Source organism: Mchenga conophoros, linkage group LG7, assembly GCF_057382185.1.
Source record: "Mchenga conophoros isolate Kocher_MC1m ecotype Shallow Benthic linkage group LG7, M_conophoros_male_GT1.1, whole genome shotgun sequence".
NCBI lineage: Eukaryota > Metazoa > Chordata > Actinopteri > Cichliformes > Cichlidae > Mchenga > Mchenga conophoros.
Window position 1 is genome coordinate 59055411 of NC_140532.1, and position 15971 is coordinate 59071381.

At 41.6% G+C, this 15971-nt stretch overlaps 1 protein-coding gene across 1 annotated transcript; it reads left to right on the forward strand.

Annotated features, from left to right (window-relative positions):
- Positions 1 to 2114: 2114 nt before the first annotated feature.
- Positions 2115 to 12881, forward strand: klhdc4 (kelch domain containing 4). The gene is made up of 13 exons (XM_085280506.1): positions 2115 to 2328; positions 2510 to 2601; positions 3635 to 3713; positions 4418 to 4516; positions 4897 to 5033; positions 5159 to 5251; positions 6667 to 6829; positions 6916 to 6994; positions 7093 to 7301; positions 9567 to 9786; positions 9886 to 10074; positions 10325 to 10441; positions 12211 to 12881. Exons 1-13 carry the CDS (start codon positions 2230 to 2232, stop codon positions 12381 to 12383), a joined length of 1749 nt encoding a protein of 582 aa, XP_085136632.1. The 5' UTR covers positions 2115 to 2229; the 3' UTR covers positions 12384 to 12881.
- The last annotated feature ends 3090 nt before the right edge of the window (positions 12882 to 15971 follow it).

Here is a 15971-nt window from a genome sequence, read left to right on the forward strand (position 1 = left end):
CAGAGGTGTTTAACTGACAAATAACTGGCCATTAGTTTCTCTCTGTGAGATTCCACACAAAGTAAAGACAAACAGACACGTGATGTTAAACAGGTGACTGTCTACACGTGTCCCTCAAAAGCTTTCTGCCACTGGTGCACATTTACTCTTAGTTTATTTTATATTTTATCTTTATCTAAACGTTTCTGAAGACTAACAGGACTGCGCAGGACAGTAAGGAGCATACAAGGAGTCCACAAAGGCATCAACCAAACCTACCTCAGGACTCCATGAGCGGTGCCCTGTCCAGACTTTGATGAAGACCTACACAATATTAGCCAGTAGAGCTTGGAGTAGAGAAGCTATCTGTCTTGAACCATCCATCGTATTAATTTACTTTGCTTCCAAGGAGCCAGACTTTTGAGGTGGTTTTGAATAATAGTTCTCCAGACTTTCTGATGATCTTTTAAAGTTTATATCTTTACATGATCATTTTCAGAAGTTTTTTTTGTTTCAAGCATAAAAAGACACCTGGCTAAAGGGATGAAGCAGTGTTGTGTCTACACATAACAGACAACTTTCCAAAGAAACAATTTTAAAGTGCATCTTCAGATGCTTTACTTTGTGCATGTCACAAAAATGGGGCGACCGTGGCTCAGGGGGTTGGGAAGCGTATCTGTAACCGGAAGGTCGCCGGTTCGATCCCCGGGCTCTCTGTCCTGGTTGTTGTGTCCCCATGCCACTTTACCCTACCGCCTACTGGTGTTGGCCAGAAGGGCCGATGGCGTGATATGGCAGCCTCGCTTCTGTCAGTCTGCCCCAGGGCAGCTGTGGCTACAACTGTAGCTGCCTCCACCAGTGTGTGAATGTGAGAGTAAATGAATAGTGGCATTGTAAAGCGCTTTGGGTGCCTTGAAAAGCGCTATATAAATCCAATCCATTATAAATGCAAATTTCCATGTCTTTAGTTACACAAATTGTCAAAAATACCACAGTTTGACAAGCATTAAATAGTATTCCTGCACCAACTACATGATTCAGCTCTTAGCCAAACAAATTTGGCATACCTCAGCAATGTGTGTATTGTTTTATTTATTTATTTTGAGGAAACTAGATATTTGGAGAATAAAAGTAGTAACATGTCACTTAAAAAAATAGGAAAAGAAATCCGCAAAGACTGATCCAGGGCTTGAGACCTTTCGCTGAACAGTGACGGTCTCAGTGGAAGTGAAGTCATTCTTAAGAAAAGAAAACAGGGAGAAAGCTGAAGTATGTCAAACTGCACAAGAACTGGACTGAAAATGAATGGCACTTAGTCTTATGGAGTATGAATACAACTTTGAAATACAATGAGTGTCTACACTCACTGTAGAACATGATAGAGGGTCTGTCGTGGTTTTGGGCTTCATTTGGCAGTTCAGTCCTTTCAAAATTGATGGAGTAATAAATGCAGAAAAGTCAAAGGAGCTTGCAAAGAAAAGCGTCTGGACTTCTTTAAGTTGCTTGAAGACGTTTCACCTCTCATCCGAGAAGCTTCTTCAGTTCTAAGGTCAAATGGTGGAGAGTCCCAGATATAAACCTAGTGGGAGTATCCCCCCACAGAGGGACAAAAGGACCCCCTGATGATCCTCTAATCGCCTGAGCCAAGGTGTGAAGAAGCTTCTCGGATGAGAGGTAAAACGTCTTCAAGCAACTTAAAGAAGTCCAGACGCTTTTCTTTGCAAGCTCCTTTGACTACGATGACCTGGATGACTGAGAACCTTCACAGACAAAATGCAGAAAAGGATTTCTGGAGCTTTCTGGTGTAGTAAATAAATTAAATGTATACATCATTAAATAATTAATTAAATGTGTCTTTCATTCATTAAAATGGAGATAATTAATTAAATATACAAATAATTAATAAAATGTCAATTAATTTCATTGTAAGCGTTTGATATGTTACTTATTAATGAATTAATTAAACATTTAATAAATTAATTAGTGTCACATTTCATTATTTATTTAAGGACGCGTTTATTTGATTGGCAGGGAATGAGCGCCTTATCGGTTATGTAGTCCTCCTCCGCGACTGAGGGCGCTGTTACATCCCAACAGCGTGCTGACGTCAGGTTTGTTGCCGGAAGTACCTCTCAGTTGTCAGAGGAAAAGCATCGAAATCCGGCGTGAGAGGCTGTTTTGGCTTCCATGTGGCACTGAAGTCAAAAGAACTGAAGATTTTACGAGTAACTGTCCGCTTATAGAGCAGCCATGGGGAAAAAAGGCAAGAAGGAGAAGAAGGTTAAGGGAGCCGAGAAGACAGCTGCCAAAATGGAGAAAAAGGTTTCAAAAAGGTCCAAACGAGAAGAGGTAACAATTAAATCAAAGTAAAATAGGATGAATCGGAAAGCCCTATCCTGTTGCAAACCTTTTACGTTTCGCAGATTATTTATTTATTCTATTTATTTATTGAATCAAATTATCTTTAATATGAGGTGAGCACATAAAGGCGTTTTTGATTTCTTCTCCGTTTAACCTTTTCTGCCTGCAGGATGATTTGGAGGCTCTGATCGCTGAGTTTCAGAGTCTGGACGCAAAGAAAACCCAGGTTGTCGAGACGACGTGTCCGCCTCCATCACCGAGGTGAAAAACATAGAGTCAGGCTCAATATTTGGAAAATATAAATAAAATTCAGTGTCATAAGCAACATCACAGTGACCCACAAACAAAGATGCAAAACAAGAGATGCAAATTAACATAAATTGCACATAAAAATCACCAAAATAAGGCAAAAAAAACCAAAACAAACAAAAAACGTGCGTAAAGAGATGAATGAATCAAAGATACAGAGTGAGAGAGAAGCAAAACATCAACAAGGAATGCACAGTGACAGAAATTCACAAGAAATCACCAAAATAATGCAAAAGAAAGTGTGTAAGAGGGATAGAAAACAACCACAGATCCCAACCTTTGATTTTTTTAAAAGATATAATTTTCTATAATTTTGTATTTTTTATCGTGGTTTTGACGTAGTTTTGTGGTCAAAATTACAAAAAAACTTAGAGTTTTGGATTTTATATTATTCACTCAAATGACTTACAGTGTAGACAAGAGAAATGCCAACTCAATTTTTTGCTAGTCCCTGTCATGAATGAACAAATCCATTATTTATTAAATTAAATGCACTGAAATTAAAAGATTTAGTACATTATAACATTATTCCAATGTTATAAAAAGTACAGTTTGGGGGATTTGCTCCTGTTTAGCACCAGTGAGGACATTTTTCTGCCTCTTTCCACTTGTTTTCATTATTACCAGTGTTTTCTACACCATCACAAGTCTTCTGCACAGTACAAAGGATGTGCTAGTTAGCTGTGCACGTAGTCTGCAGTAAAAACACAAAAAGTTTAATTCATTCATTCATTCATTCATTTTGATGCCGGTCCAAAAGTAGAACTTCAGGGATCAATAAAAAAGGATGTGAATCATCCTTTGACGGAGTCGTTAATGAGTGCACTGAGTGCAATTTCACCAGAGTCCATCCAGTATAAGTTCAGAGATTGTATTCAAAACAACACATTTCAGCCAGACTGTGGTGCTAAAGAAAAGACTCGGGGACTATTGAAGTGAACAGGAAGAAGAATCGCTTGATGATTTACCTCTTCATGCTTTTTAGATTGAATGGATCCCTCTCTGCACATCCTGAGAAAGATGAACTCATCCTGTTTGGAGGAGAATTCTTCAATGGAAAGAAGGTAGCAGATTAGTCCAATAAATGATATTGTGCATTAGTGCTCAGTCGTGTGTACCAACCTTCAGTATATGTCTCCTAGTGTGAATGAGCAGCTAATTACACAGCGAAACAGTTCATCTAACACTCTTTTCACTTATATTTGTTTTTCTTGCAGTGTTGGTTTGTTATTTATTTGGTATTTTTGGTAGTCCACTTTTGCACCTTTTTCTATGTATTTTTCTCCCTGTTGCATGGGCTGCACCTTATTATTTTTATTACAACAACATCAAATGTCATCACACCGACCTGTGTCACTAAAGAACGAGTATGGGCCATCTTGTGTTCAAAGGCTGCTGCACCTGTCAGGACAGCCAATGCTAGTTTGAACCTGCTGTGCGTTTCAACTGACCCTAGCAACCAATCAGAGTAGAGACTAAACATTTTCAACAGAAGTTACCAAGGTGATTTTCGCAGGTTAAGAGAGAGTGTCTTTGTGATGCTCAAAGACCTCACTCACCGGTTATTTTTACTTCATAGTACAACCCTCCGCTTTCTGATTGGATTTTTTTCACAGTGTGTTGATTTCGAATTAAAAATTTTATAATTATTTGCAAGCATCACATGCTTAAATCTCTCCAGCCTATGGTTAATATGAGCCTAAGGCTTCCGTGGCTGATTTTGTGTGGACAGTTTTAAAACCCCTGCTGTGGTTTTCTGTTTTTGCAGACGTATCTGTACAACGATCTGTTCTTCTACAACATCAGGAAGAATACCTGGGTTAAATCAGAAATCCCCAACCCTCCTCCACCACGCTGTTCTCATCAGGTACACAACATCCCAGATGAAGAGTCTTAAGTGTCTTTTGGTACACAGTTTACAACTAAACATCTCAGGGGTTTCTTAGCATTTGATAAACCAGCAAACACCACACTTTTTCACCACACAGCCAGTACCTGGGTCAAATTTGTGCTGTCATAGTGTTGTGATTTATCATTTCAGCCACAAGGGGGCAGTCTGCTGTAGCACAGATCAGAGGGCAACTTTAAAACTTATCAGCAATCGCACATCATCACAGCAAGACAGCCTTTTACAAGGGAACCAGTTAAATCTGAGGACATCAAACTGTCTTATCTCGTGCTGTTTTTGCAGCCGTCTTCTTCCCCCCCGCCTCACTCCTCCCCCTCTCCTTTCTTTCCTCCACTCAGGCGGTGGTAGTTCCTCAGGGCGGGGGACAGCTCTGGGTGTTTGGTGGAGAGTTTGCCTCTCCAAATGGGGAACAGTTCTATCACTACAAGGACCTTTGGGTACTGCACCTTGCTACACACACCTGGGAGAACATCAAGTGCGTACAAAGGCTGCTAAGCATAGATGCAGTAATTGGAAGTTGTTGCTGATAGATGGATTGTGTAAATACAGAGTCTCAAGTCCAGCTGCTGTACAGATGTTATGTTAGTTTTTACTTTTCAGGGCACCGGGCGGTCCATCGGGCCGCAGTGGACATCGGATGGTCCTCAGCAAGAAGCAGCTGCTGGTGTTTGGAGGTTTCCACGAGAGCACCAGGTAAACAGGCTCACTGAACAGGTGTCATGGTGGTCACGGTCTGCTTGATATCAGCAACGGATGAAGTGACAAAGAAACTGAATCCACTGAAAATCAATCATTTATTATTTGAAATTAAATGCAAAAAATTGATTAATTTGTGAAGACGTGTGTAAGAGATTGCGTATATACCATTCACAGCAATCTGAGGACATCAAGCCTCCTTATCTCACTCTGTTTATGCAGACATCTTCCTTCCCCTGCTTATAATGGAAGTTTAATCAGGCTGCGAAATGTTGGCCGGCTCAAAACTGTGTCAGAATTTGACTCGTCGATCGTGGGGACTGGTAAATGAAAATCACTTCAAGCATGAATACAACTCAGAATATATTGCTCCTAAAGTTCTACTGCGTTCCTTTACTGTTAAATAAATAGATAAGGAGCATGACAGTAAATTAGAAGATTGCGTCGGCATTTGGACATTGCTCGGTGTTTGTTTCAGACTCTTCTTGTAACATATTAACACTTTTTGTGGACAGAAATTTTATGTTTTGGACATACAATCTTGTGAAAAACTAAGTACACCTTTACTCCTTCCAGTCAAATGCCTTTGATTAACTGATAATCAGCACCTCTATAAAAGCACAGGTTTTGTAGGTCTGGAGAATTCAGGTGTTTAACACATTGTCAAACTCTTCCCAGCAACTTAACCCCAATTTCAGTCTGCAATGACATGACAATAAGAATGGGAATGTACAAGAGTGGTTTGTTTGGAAGGGTTAGCAGGAGAAAGCTTCTTCTCCCCAAAAAGGGCATGACAGCAAATTGCATCTAAACAAATCACGAGATTTCTGGAATAATGTACTTTTGACCGACAAGACCAAAGTATAGAGCTATTTAGACTATGCTTAGCACCTTTTGGAGAAAACTAAAGATAGCATACCTGCGCAATTCGACCATGAACTACTCTGTGTACTAAAGTATTCTAGATTCAGATGTCAGGCCATCAGTCCGACAGCGAAAGCTTAGATGAAACTGGGTCGTGCAAAAGGACACTGATCCTGAGCACTGCAGCAAATCTGCTACTGAATAACTTCAATAGAAAAGAATCGAGGTGCTGCAATGACCCAGTCAAAGACGGGCATTAAGAGAGGACCTCTATCTATAAACACATTCCCACAAACCTCAAACTGAAGCAATGCTGCAGAGACGAGTGGGCCAGAATTCCTCCACAGTGATGTGAGAGATCGATAAAGTCATACAGAAAATAGTTCAAATTGTTGCTGCCCAGGGTGGCTCCACAAGCTATTTCATTAAACATCCACCGCTGCTGACGACAGTAGTGACACTAGCTGATGCATCTGTGGATCCCTACAGTTTTTCAGTGTAAAAGCCCAGTGTCCTTATGCTCCCGCCTCTGCCTCCTCACCCTGCAGGGATTTTATCTACTACAATGATGTCTACTCTTTCTCCCTGGACACCTTTTCTTGGTCACGCCTCTCTCCATCAGGCTCCGCCCCCTCCCCGCGCTCTGCCTGTCAGATGACCTCCACTCCAGACGGCATGGGCGTCATCATCTATGGGGGATACTCCAAAGTGGTGCGTGTGTCGTCTGACAGCCTCCCCCGTATTGTTGTCATTTTTTTGTTGTACAGCCTGATTAAACTGCGTGTGCGTTCATGCAGAGGGTCAAGAAGGATGTCGAGAAGGGGACCATCCACTCTGACATGTTCCTTTTGAAACGAGAGGGTAAAGATGGTCAAGGTACACAACACTCAGTTGTTAACAACAAAATCATTCAAGTCTAACGATGTTGCTCCTGTCCTCGTGGTATATGTTGTGACTTTTCCTCTGTCCTGCAGAGAAGTGGTCGTGGTCCAGACTGAACCCTTCTGGCAGTAAGCCCCCTCCTCGCTCTGGTTTCTCCTTGGCGGTGGGCCCAGCTGGGCGGGCGGTGCTGTTTGGTGGGGTTTGTGACGAGGAAGAGGAAGAGTCGCTGGAGGGCGACTTCTACAATGACCTGTACTTGTATGACACAGTGAAAAACCGCTGGTTCCCCGGTGTGCTCAGGGTAAGCTACGATCTATGTCTGTCCTGATGAGAGTGGTCCTTTCCAGGATGAAATTACCTCCACCTATAGATCTGAGTGGTTTGAGTGTGGAAACTGATACACTGTGGTGTCATTCATAATTGCTGTGTGTGCATAAAAGAAGGAGTAGTAAATTGAGATCTATAAAAGCAAAGGCTCTGAATTATAGCTCAGCATAAGCAATACGTCGAGCCACAGTTTCATACTTTCCTTCTAGATCCACTTTATCACAAACATTCAGCAGCTTTGAGCTCATCTGGTCCATAGTTTGTATTGCATATATGTAGCCCAGTGCAGAGGAGGGGGTCTGATGGCATGCTGCTGTGTGTTCAGTAGGGCTGCCATGATTAGTCGACTAGTCACGATTATGTCGACTATTAAAATCGTCGACGACTAATTTAATAGTCGACGCATCGTTTGAAGCTTTGTAAGATCACAAAGGACGCAGGAATGAGTAGTAGGATTTAAGAGTGTAATAACGGACTGAAACAGAAGATGGCAGCACTGCATGTACAAGGATGCCAGCTGCCGTTAAACCCCGAAGAAGAAGAAGCTGTGTCCCAGAATTCATAGCGCAGCCCAGCGCAGTTGTCAACAATGGCGGCAGCTAGTTAGTTTTAACTTTACTCTTATTATTCTTTCTGGGTCACAAAAAAAACGTTTAACATATTTTCAGGCGAGAATGTAGCTGTGGAAACCTCAAATATCTGCTCAGTTTATCAAGACACCACATATTTTCAAAAGCGCTCCGACGTTTTCGGAGACGTCTGTTACCCACTAGCTCGTTAGCTAGGCGGGGGCAAGGCTAACTAGAGCCGTGAGAACACCGGACTCCCGGCAAATCGTTTTCAAACCCACCGCCGTCTTTCGCTAGTCAGGTTAAACATATATATAAGTCACTTAGATAACTTAAAAATGTTATTGTTTGGCTTTCTTTAGTATTTTATTTGTTCCTGAGTAAATCGGTTTGGCTGAGATTAAAGTTATAGTTTTTGCACAGCTAAAACTGTCAAGCAGACAGCTGATTATCAGAAGTGTGAGACGCTGGAGAATATACTCCGGTGTCCTGTTATATTTTAGAAAGCAAGGAGTTTATTAAACTTCACCGAAACAATCTGCAAATTTCATTAAAAATTAATAAACTACCATCTTGTCTTTATTTTTAGTTAGCACAAACACTTAAAGCTGTAAGCTAATGATAGTTATATAAGAGCAGATGCTGCTGGTGCAATAAGCTGTACGCTGTACGTCCAATGGATGATGATCTGATTAGTCGACTAATCGCAAAAATAATCGGTGACTAGTCGACTATCAAAATAATCGTTTGTGGCAGCCCTAGTGTTCAGTTATAAAGCATCGCTGCTGATGCAATGCAGAATTCAGAAGGTAGGAAAAAAGACAACATCAAAGAGGAATAAAGAAATGCAGACTGTATCGGGGCAGGATGACGGTGCAGTGTTCAGCTGTCACAGCAGGAAGCTCCTGAGTTCAAACCTGCCAGCCAGCTGCGATCTTTCTGTGTGGAGTTTGCATGTTCTCCCTCTCTGTGTGGGTTCTCTGTGGGTACTCTGTCTTCCTCCCACAGTCCACATGCATTCTTTACATGGCCATCAATTTAATTTAGTTTTATATATGTAGCTCAAAATCACAACAAGATTTGCCTCAAGGCGGCCATCCACCGCAACCAGTTGGGGCTGAGGGGGGTGGAAGACGGGAGAAAAAGCAGCCTGTGGAAGAGAGCAGAGATTAGTAATAACTAATGACTCCCTGTGCATTGTTAGATCCAAACCCAACCCAACTCGGTGGATGAATTTGGCCTGATGTGTTCTTATCACTTCACCAGCTGTAGTACAACATCTGTCTTCAATGGACATTTGGAGATTTTACAGGATTTACGTCACATCTGACACTTGCTGCTCTGATATACGTTATTTTGCACATCTCCATGAAACAGAAGTTTAAAACAAAGAGCATTGATATGATCAGAAGGTTGGTGGTTCGATCCCTGGCTCCTCCAGTCTCGATGTTGCTCTCCGATGCATCCATCGGAGTCTGATTGTCGTCAGGAAAAAGCACTCAGTTTAGAGACAGCGCTTGTGAGAATGGGTGTGATTGGGTGAATGTGGCATGTTGTATACAGCGCTTTGAGAGTAGAAAAACGCTGTATAAGAATCTGTCCATTTATCATTACCATTTACTTTCTGTGTGCTCAGTTTTATTTGATTTCTTCTTTGTGTGTCTGTCCAGGGAAACAAGACAGAGAAGAAGAAACGGCGGAGGGTGAAAAAGGATATGGCAGAGGGGGAGGAAGCGGAGAGGGAGGAAGAGGAGGCAGCGGCACCTCAAGGACCCACTGAGATCATCAAAGAGATCGTCACTGAGGACGGAACAGTGATGACCATTAAGGAAGTGATTCCTGGTCCTCAGGTGCAGGAGGAGGAGGAGGAGGAAGAGGAGGAAGAAGATGGCAAGATTACACACACTCGTGCTAAACTAAAGGAAAGAAGTTCTCAGCATCTTTGTCTACCTAACTTCAGGGTCTTTTTTTTGTTTTTATCGTCATTAGGCTCGGCCACGGCCCCGCTCATCGAGCCTTGCCCGAGGTCCAGCGCCATGGCAACAGTGCGACAAGGCAAGCTCTACCTGTACGGGGGGATGTTTGAGGTGGGCGACCGCCAGTTCACTCTGAACGACTTCTACTGTCTGGACCTGCACAAAATGGACCAGTGGGAGGTTCTGGTCGAAATGGACCCAAGTGAGTCAGCCGGACAATAAAAGTCCAAAAGCGACAACAAAGAGGCCTTAAACGAAATCCGTCAGCTCAGCGCACATAATTAAAGCAGCCAGTGTGTGTGTATGTGTGTGTGTGTGTGTGTGTGTGCGTGCGTGCATGCGTGTGTGTGTGCGCTAACGTCTGAATATCCTCTGACGCAGGAGAGAGGTGCTGTTAAGATGGGAGTCAGGGGCGTGAGGTTTCATTTGGATTTATGATGGTCTCTCCACAGAGACACAGGAGTGGCTGGAAGAGTCTGAGTCAGAGGACGATGAAGAGGAAGAGGAGGAGGCGAAGGGAGCAGAGGGGGAGGAAGAGGAGTCCGAAGAGGAAAGCGAGGACGAGGAAGGCAAGAGATTATTCAGGTTCTTCGATGGCCGACACTTATGTGCTCTCTTTATTTATAATGAGCAACAAGTGCAGAGTCCCATTCAGGATGTGCATGACATCTGTTTATATTGTACACCGCCTGTTGCAGTCTAATACAGCAGCTTCATAAAGGTATTAATACTTCAGTGAAATGTTTTAATATTTTTCCCTGCTCATGTTTTCAAATGAGCATCGAGATCATGTTTCTTCATCTTGAACTTTACTTTGCATACGTTTGTTTTTTTCCTCATTTGTTTTAAGGACACACTGCACGCCGTGCTGAGAGATACCTCGTTTTCAGCTAATAGCTTTTTGTAAATCATGTTGTTGCGAAACTGTCAAACTGTTTTACAGACACAACTTGTGTGTTGTATTTGAAAGGCCACGAGAACTGTTGCTTAAAAAATGACAAGAAAGTTCCTCCTGAGACATTTACACAGTACCGTATTGTACGTTATTTCATAATCGAGTTTCTCACCCACCACATCTGTTTTTAATCTCATCATTCTTGGTCTGTCGCACACACACAGCAGCGTGTCACGACATTCATACTAACAGTGCAGTATCAGGCAGTTTAGAAAGTTTTTTGAACGTTTAAAATTCTCATGTGCATTTTTACTGGCCTAGGAAAAACAATGTCTGTTACTTTATATACTGTTAATCATATTGATTTATATGTATATTAATAATCTTAATCTATAAAATAATGAGCAGTGACCATTGTAGGATAAATATAGCGCAAAGAACAATAATTGCCTTAAAAATAAAATGTAGGTAGGAGCAGGAAGTAGGTATGGTTTCAGTGTTTGAGTCAATGGACATGTTTATATTCCATTATTGGTCCTACTTCTGCTCCCACCCAATCGTGTGGGGCATTGAGAGCACACAAAGCCGATGGCGCTGGGCTGGAGTGTGTTCGTCACAATCTGAGAAGTTAACCTGCAGCCACGTTTACAGCAATGTCCCAGATTTGAAGAACCATGACTAGAGTCTCTAGTGTACACGCCAGTTTTTAATTACTCACACGACTGCTGTTACGTTTTCAGCCTTGATGCTGAGATAATGTAACAGAAGCTGTTGGGCTGAATTTAATTGAAATGAGTTCAGAAGCCCAACTTCCCACATTCCCACGTTTGAATCAGGATTTCTGAGCTGATGCGGTGATTCCAGGAAGTTAGAGAGCTGTGTTTTAACCTCTGCTTCTTGCCATTTTTCGGTCTTTCCACAGCTATACTCAGCACGAAGATATTAACTCTGAGAGAGAGCATCTGAACACATGCAGCGTTAGTGTCTCCCTCTCTCTCTGTTATGGACAGGTTTCTTTTGCTTTGCTTTTGCAGTTGGCTGTTCTAAACAACTCAACAATGCAAGCATATGCATGTGTGCAAATGGGATATTTATTTTGGCACCCAGGTGTAAATAACTCTGGATTAGTTCAGATTTCAGCTTTGTCCCTACACCTGTTTAATTTTTAAATTCTCGAGTTATCAGTCTCACAGATTTGGCTTTGGTGGAGCAATAATCCTTGTACTACTCCCTAGCTCCAAAGACATCAGCTCTGACATTTCTGGTAATGCTACCAATGTTGTATTTACAGATGCTAAAGAGATTTTTGTTAATAAACTACAGCTCTGGCTACTTAAGAGGAGATGCAACTGTGTTGTGGCTGCATCTGCTCAGTAACGTTAGTGTCTCTATTATGCAGGGCGCTCCCTCGTCTAACATCTGCACCTGACTGTGTGTTTCCAGATGAAGAAAAGCACCCCGCAGTGCAGGAGGGGGAGACGGTAACGGATTACCAGAACCGTACAGAGCAGTACTGGATAGGACTGGCACGTGCCAACATGGGCTCCGACGCCAAGGACAAGAAAGTTGCCAAGGTCGCCCTCGCCATGGCTAAAGTCTTCTATGAAGACCAGTAGCAGGATACGCAGAAGTGTGTGTGTGTGTGTGTGTGTGTGTGTGTGTGTGTAAAAAACTTTTTTGTAATGGGTAAACTTTTATATAACATTCAAAAATGCCTTTTGAACAGTCTGGGGGAAAATAATTCAGTCATGAATCGATTACATTCACTTTTCACAACGAAAACAGTAACAAATACAAATGACTGATGGTTTGTAAAGGTCAAAATGTTCATTCATTTGAAATAAAATCACTTAATTCATTAATTTCACCAAAACATATTTAATGCTGACATGTTTCACACACTGCTGCCGACATGTTATCGTGTCTTTGAGTGTAGCTGAGCAAGTGAGCAAATGCAACCCACCTCCAACTCAGTTGTACTTGGAATTAGAATAACTTTATTTTCCACAGTAGAAAAGAAATTGTCTTTGGTTCACAAATCAATTCACAATAAAGATGCTGATAATAATCAGCGCACATTCATACATGCACACACATAAAGCCTCAATAAAACTATAGAAATATAACAAAGCATCTTGTTACTTGGTATGCTAATTACATTTGGCACCCTTTTACGCCTTTTTAGTAGCTAGAGGCATCCTATGACATCATCCTCAGGGTGTTAGTTCAGTATCAGAATAAAGATGGTGTTCTTGGTCAACAATGATAGACCGAGTTTTCCCTAAAACGGCAGTGTGATCCGACTCATCTAATGTGGTTTGTTGTTTACCAATGATTCTTCCAGCAGCTCCGACAATCCTGTCCATGTTGTTTCTATTTGTATAAAATACATGGGTGACTGACAACAAAGTGCATTTCAAAGCTACCCAAAGTCTAAATAGTTGTCCTACCTCAAGAAGCATGTCCTTGATCTGCCTGATTCTCACTCCCTTAGCTCCTCCCCTTGATAAAATGACATCCATCAGTTTTGGGGTGCAATGGTCAAGTGTAGCCATTCAAGGCTTACAGTGGTTATTCTCTTGAACTCCTCCTTTATCTGTAGACCACACAAACAGAAGAATTAAACCTTGCAGACTATTAGCTATACTGCATTAATGAATGCTGTAATACATTATTTAAAGAGGATAGAAGTGATCTAAGGCTACCCCAAGTTTTGAGGGAACAAAAACAATCTTGGTGAAGACAAGGGAGACTTCCCCACCATAACCGTGGTGTAATCTCTAATGTTTTAGCAACCCTGTTTTTGCAGAGGTTTCGAATTTACACATTGTTCACTCCCAGCCCATTTTGTAAAAAATGTGTCCCAACTTAACAAAGCACTAATGACCCTACATTATCACACTATACTAACTGCTTACATAAAGTCTTAATATTAAGTAGATTCACATTGTTAATGCCAGAATAATGCTATTTGAATGACATTAACAATATTTCACACAATCTGATTTAAAAAAAAAAAAACCCCAAAAAAACAAAACAAAGATAGCTACAGCTCTTAAGATCAAGAACAATACTTACTTTAAGCTGTATCACAATACTAACCAAAATCATTTACAATGTAATATTACGTATAGGTCATGCAAGTTTTATAAAGACATAAAATAGGTGAGCCAGATGGAAAAAAGAAGCCTCTAGGTTATCCCTCTGACAAAACTATTCACAGTTTAAGGCTTCCAATTTTGGTAAAAAGAAAAACAAAATCAGCCTAAGATCGAAATTAGATTGCACTGTGTAGCAAAACTTTAACCACGCTTTTCCTAGCCACAGTTGCACTCTCTAGCTGAAGACTTTTGTCAAATGAAATTGTTTAGGTTTTTTTATTTAAGAAAAACAAAACCTAGAACATCAGGCTTGAGATATAAAGAGGCTTTTTGTGCCATTTCCATGGACTTTCACGCAGCATCATTCATTCCTTTTATTCCAAAGTCATAATTGGGTTGGTGTGCCCTCTGCAGATGGCTGTTGGCAACAAATTTTCTTTCTCTCGCTTTGACTGGGAAAAGCAAACAAGCTCAGCTGAGCCGGGGAATGACTGCATTTGAGGAGGAGGAGCAGAAGAGCAGGGAAAGGTGGAGAGAAAGCCGGAGTGTTTTACAGGAAGATGGCAAAAGGAAAGAGGAGTGAGGCATGCAGGGAAGGATGAGAGGGCAAGTGCACGATGTCAGGAAAGACATCAGTCACCGTGTGAGCACCAGCCTATCCCTGGGTGACCTATTTTATCCTCCGTCAGCATAGCAAACAAGGGATGAGAAGAGACTGATGAATAATAGAGGAGGAGATGGCTGCCTTCCTCTCGTTCACCCTCTCCCCTAGTGCGACCCCACCCGCCACCCACCCCTCTTTTTTTTTTATTTCAACTGCGGTACAAAAAAAGATTTTATAAATAACTTAAGAGATTTTTTTGGGGTGTGCTGCTGACGTGGGGGGCACGTAGCGTGCAGTCGTCAGAGATACGTCAGCCGTGAGTGTGCGCAAGAAAGACAGAAACTTGTAGAATGTGAGTGCATCAGTTCGAGGCAGAGGGATATTTCTGGATATTTCTGTTCTCGCTGTACATTAAATTGCAAAAATAGACGTGCAGGGTTTTCATTCAGTCGTTTCAAAAATGCACACTTGTGTAATGATTGACCACGCAGAGGAGCACTCTTATTGATTGCTTGGAGATATCACCCACTGTATGTACCGAGCAGATTGTGAGCAAACAGTGAGCTGCTGGATGAGGTTGCCTAACAGCGAGGAGAAACGGGTTTAGAGACAGATGTGGGTTTCTTTACTTTACCATCAATGTCTGAGCCAGTATGGAGGAACTGGCCTCTGACATTCCTAATGGCTGAAATTTATATCCCCGGAGCATTTAAGGAGTCATAATTCTCACTATAACGCTGACACACATGAGTGAAACCATGCTCGCCAAAGCCGTTTTCATACAGGCGCTGCAACTGCACACTGACTGCAATAGAAAGACTAAAATAGATTTTTTTAAAAACTGTAATTTGTTGTGCTTTGCTTCTTTTGAAGCTACAGATATCAGATATCCCTAATATGGCCATCTGAGCACAGAAGCTCCACCTACCTGCTATTAAACCCTTCTGATTGTGAGGAGCAGCCAATCACAACAAAGCTGGCTTAAATCTGGGGCGTTACGAGTCTTGCTAAGCTAGAATAAAAATAATGAGTTGGAAATAAATAAAATGAGAACTTTAAATGTGGCTGGAGCTAGAGTGACCAGATGTCCTCCTTTGTGTGGGACTCCACACCATTTGTGTTCCTTCTCCTCTGTCCCACATTATCCTGAGGTAATGTCCCACATTATGAATGGTTACGCAGCACAAGCTCTTTTCTAAAATCTGGCTTTTACCCAGTGAGTATGGAAGGAAGGCATTTATTATTAGGAAGAGGAAGGTTAACCTGTCTAATCACTAAACAAAGGTGTGACAGTCTGTGATACATTCCTGGATAAACTATTATTTAACATAAAAATTTAAGATTACCGCTCAGCATTGCTGACATTTCCCACTTTGTCCCACATTTTTTTAAATGAGTGAATTAGCTGGTGGGGCCTTGTGGACTTAGCTAAATTATCCTTACATCAACCTGCATATAAAGATAACAAAATATGAATATCTGCTGTCTTGCTTTGACTA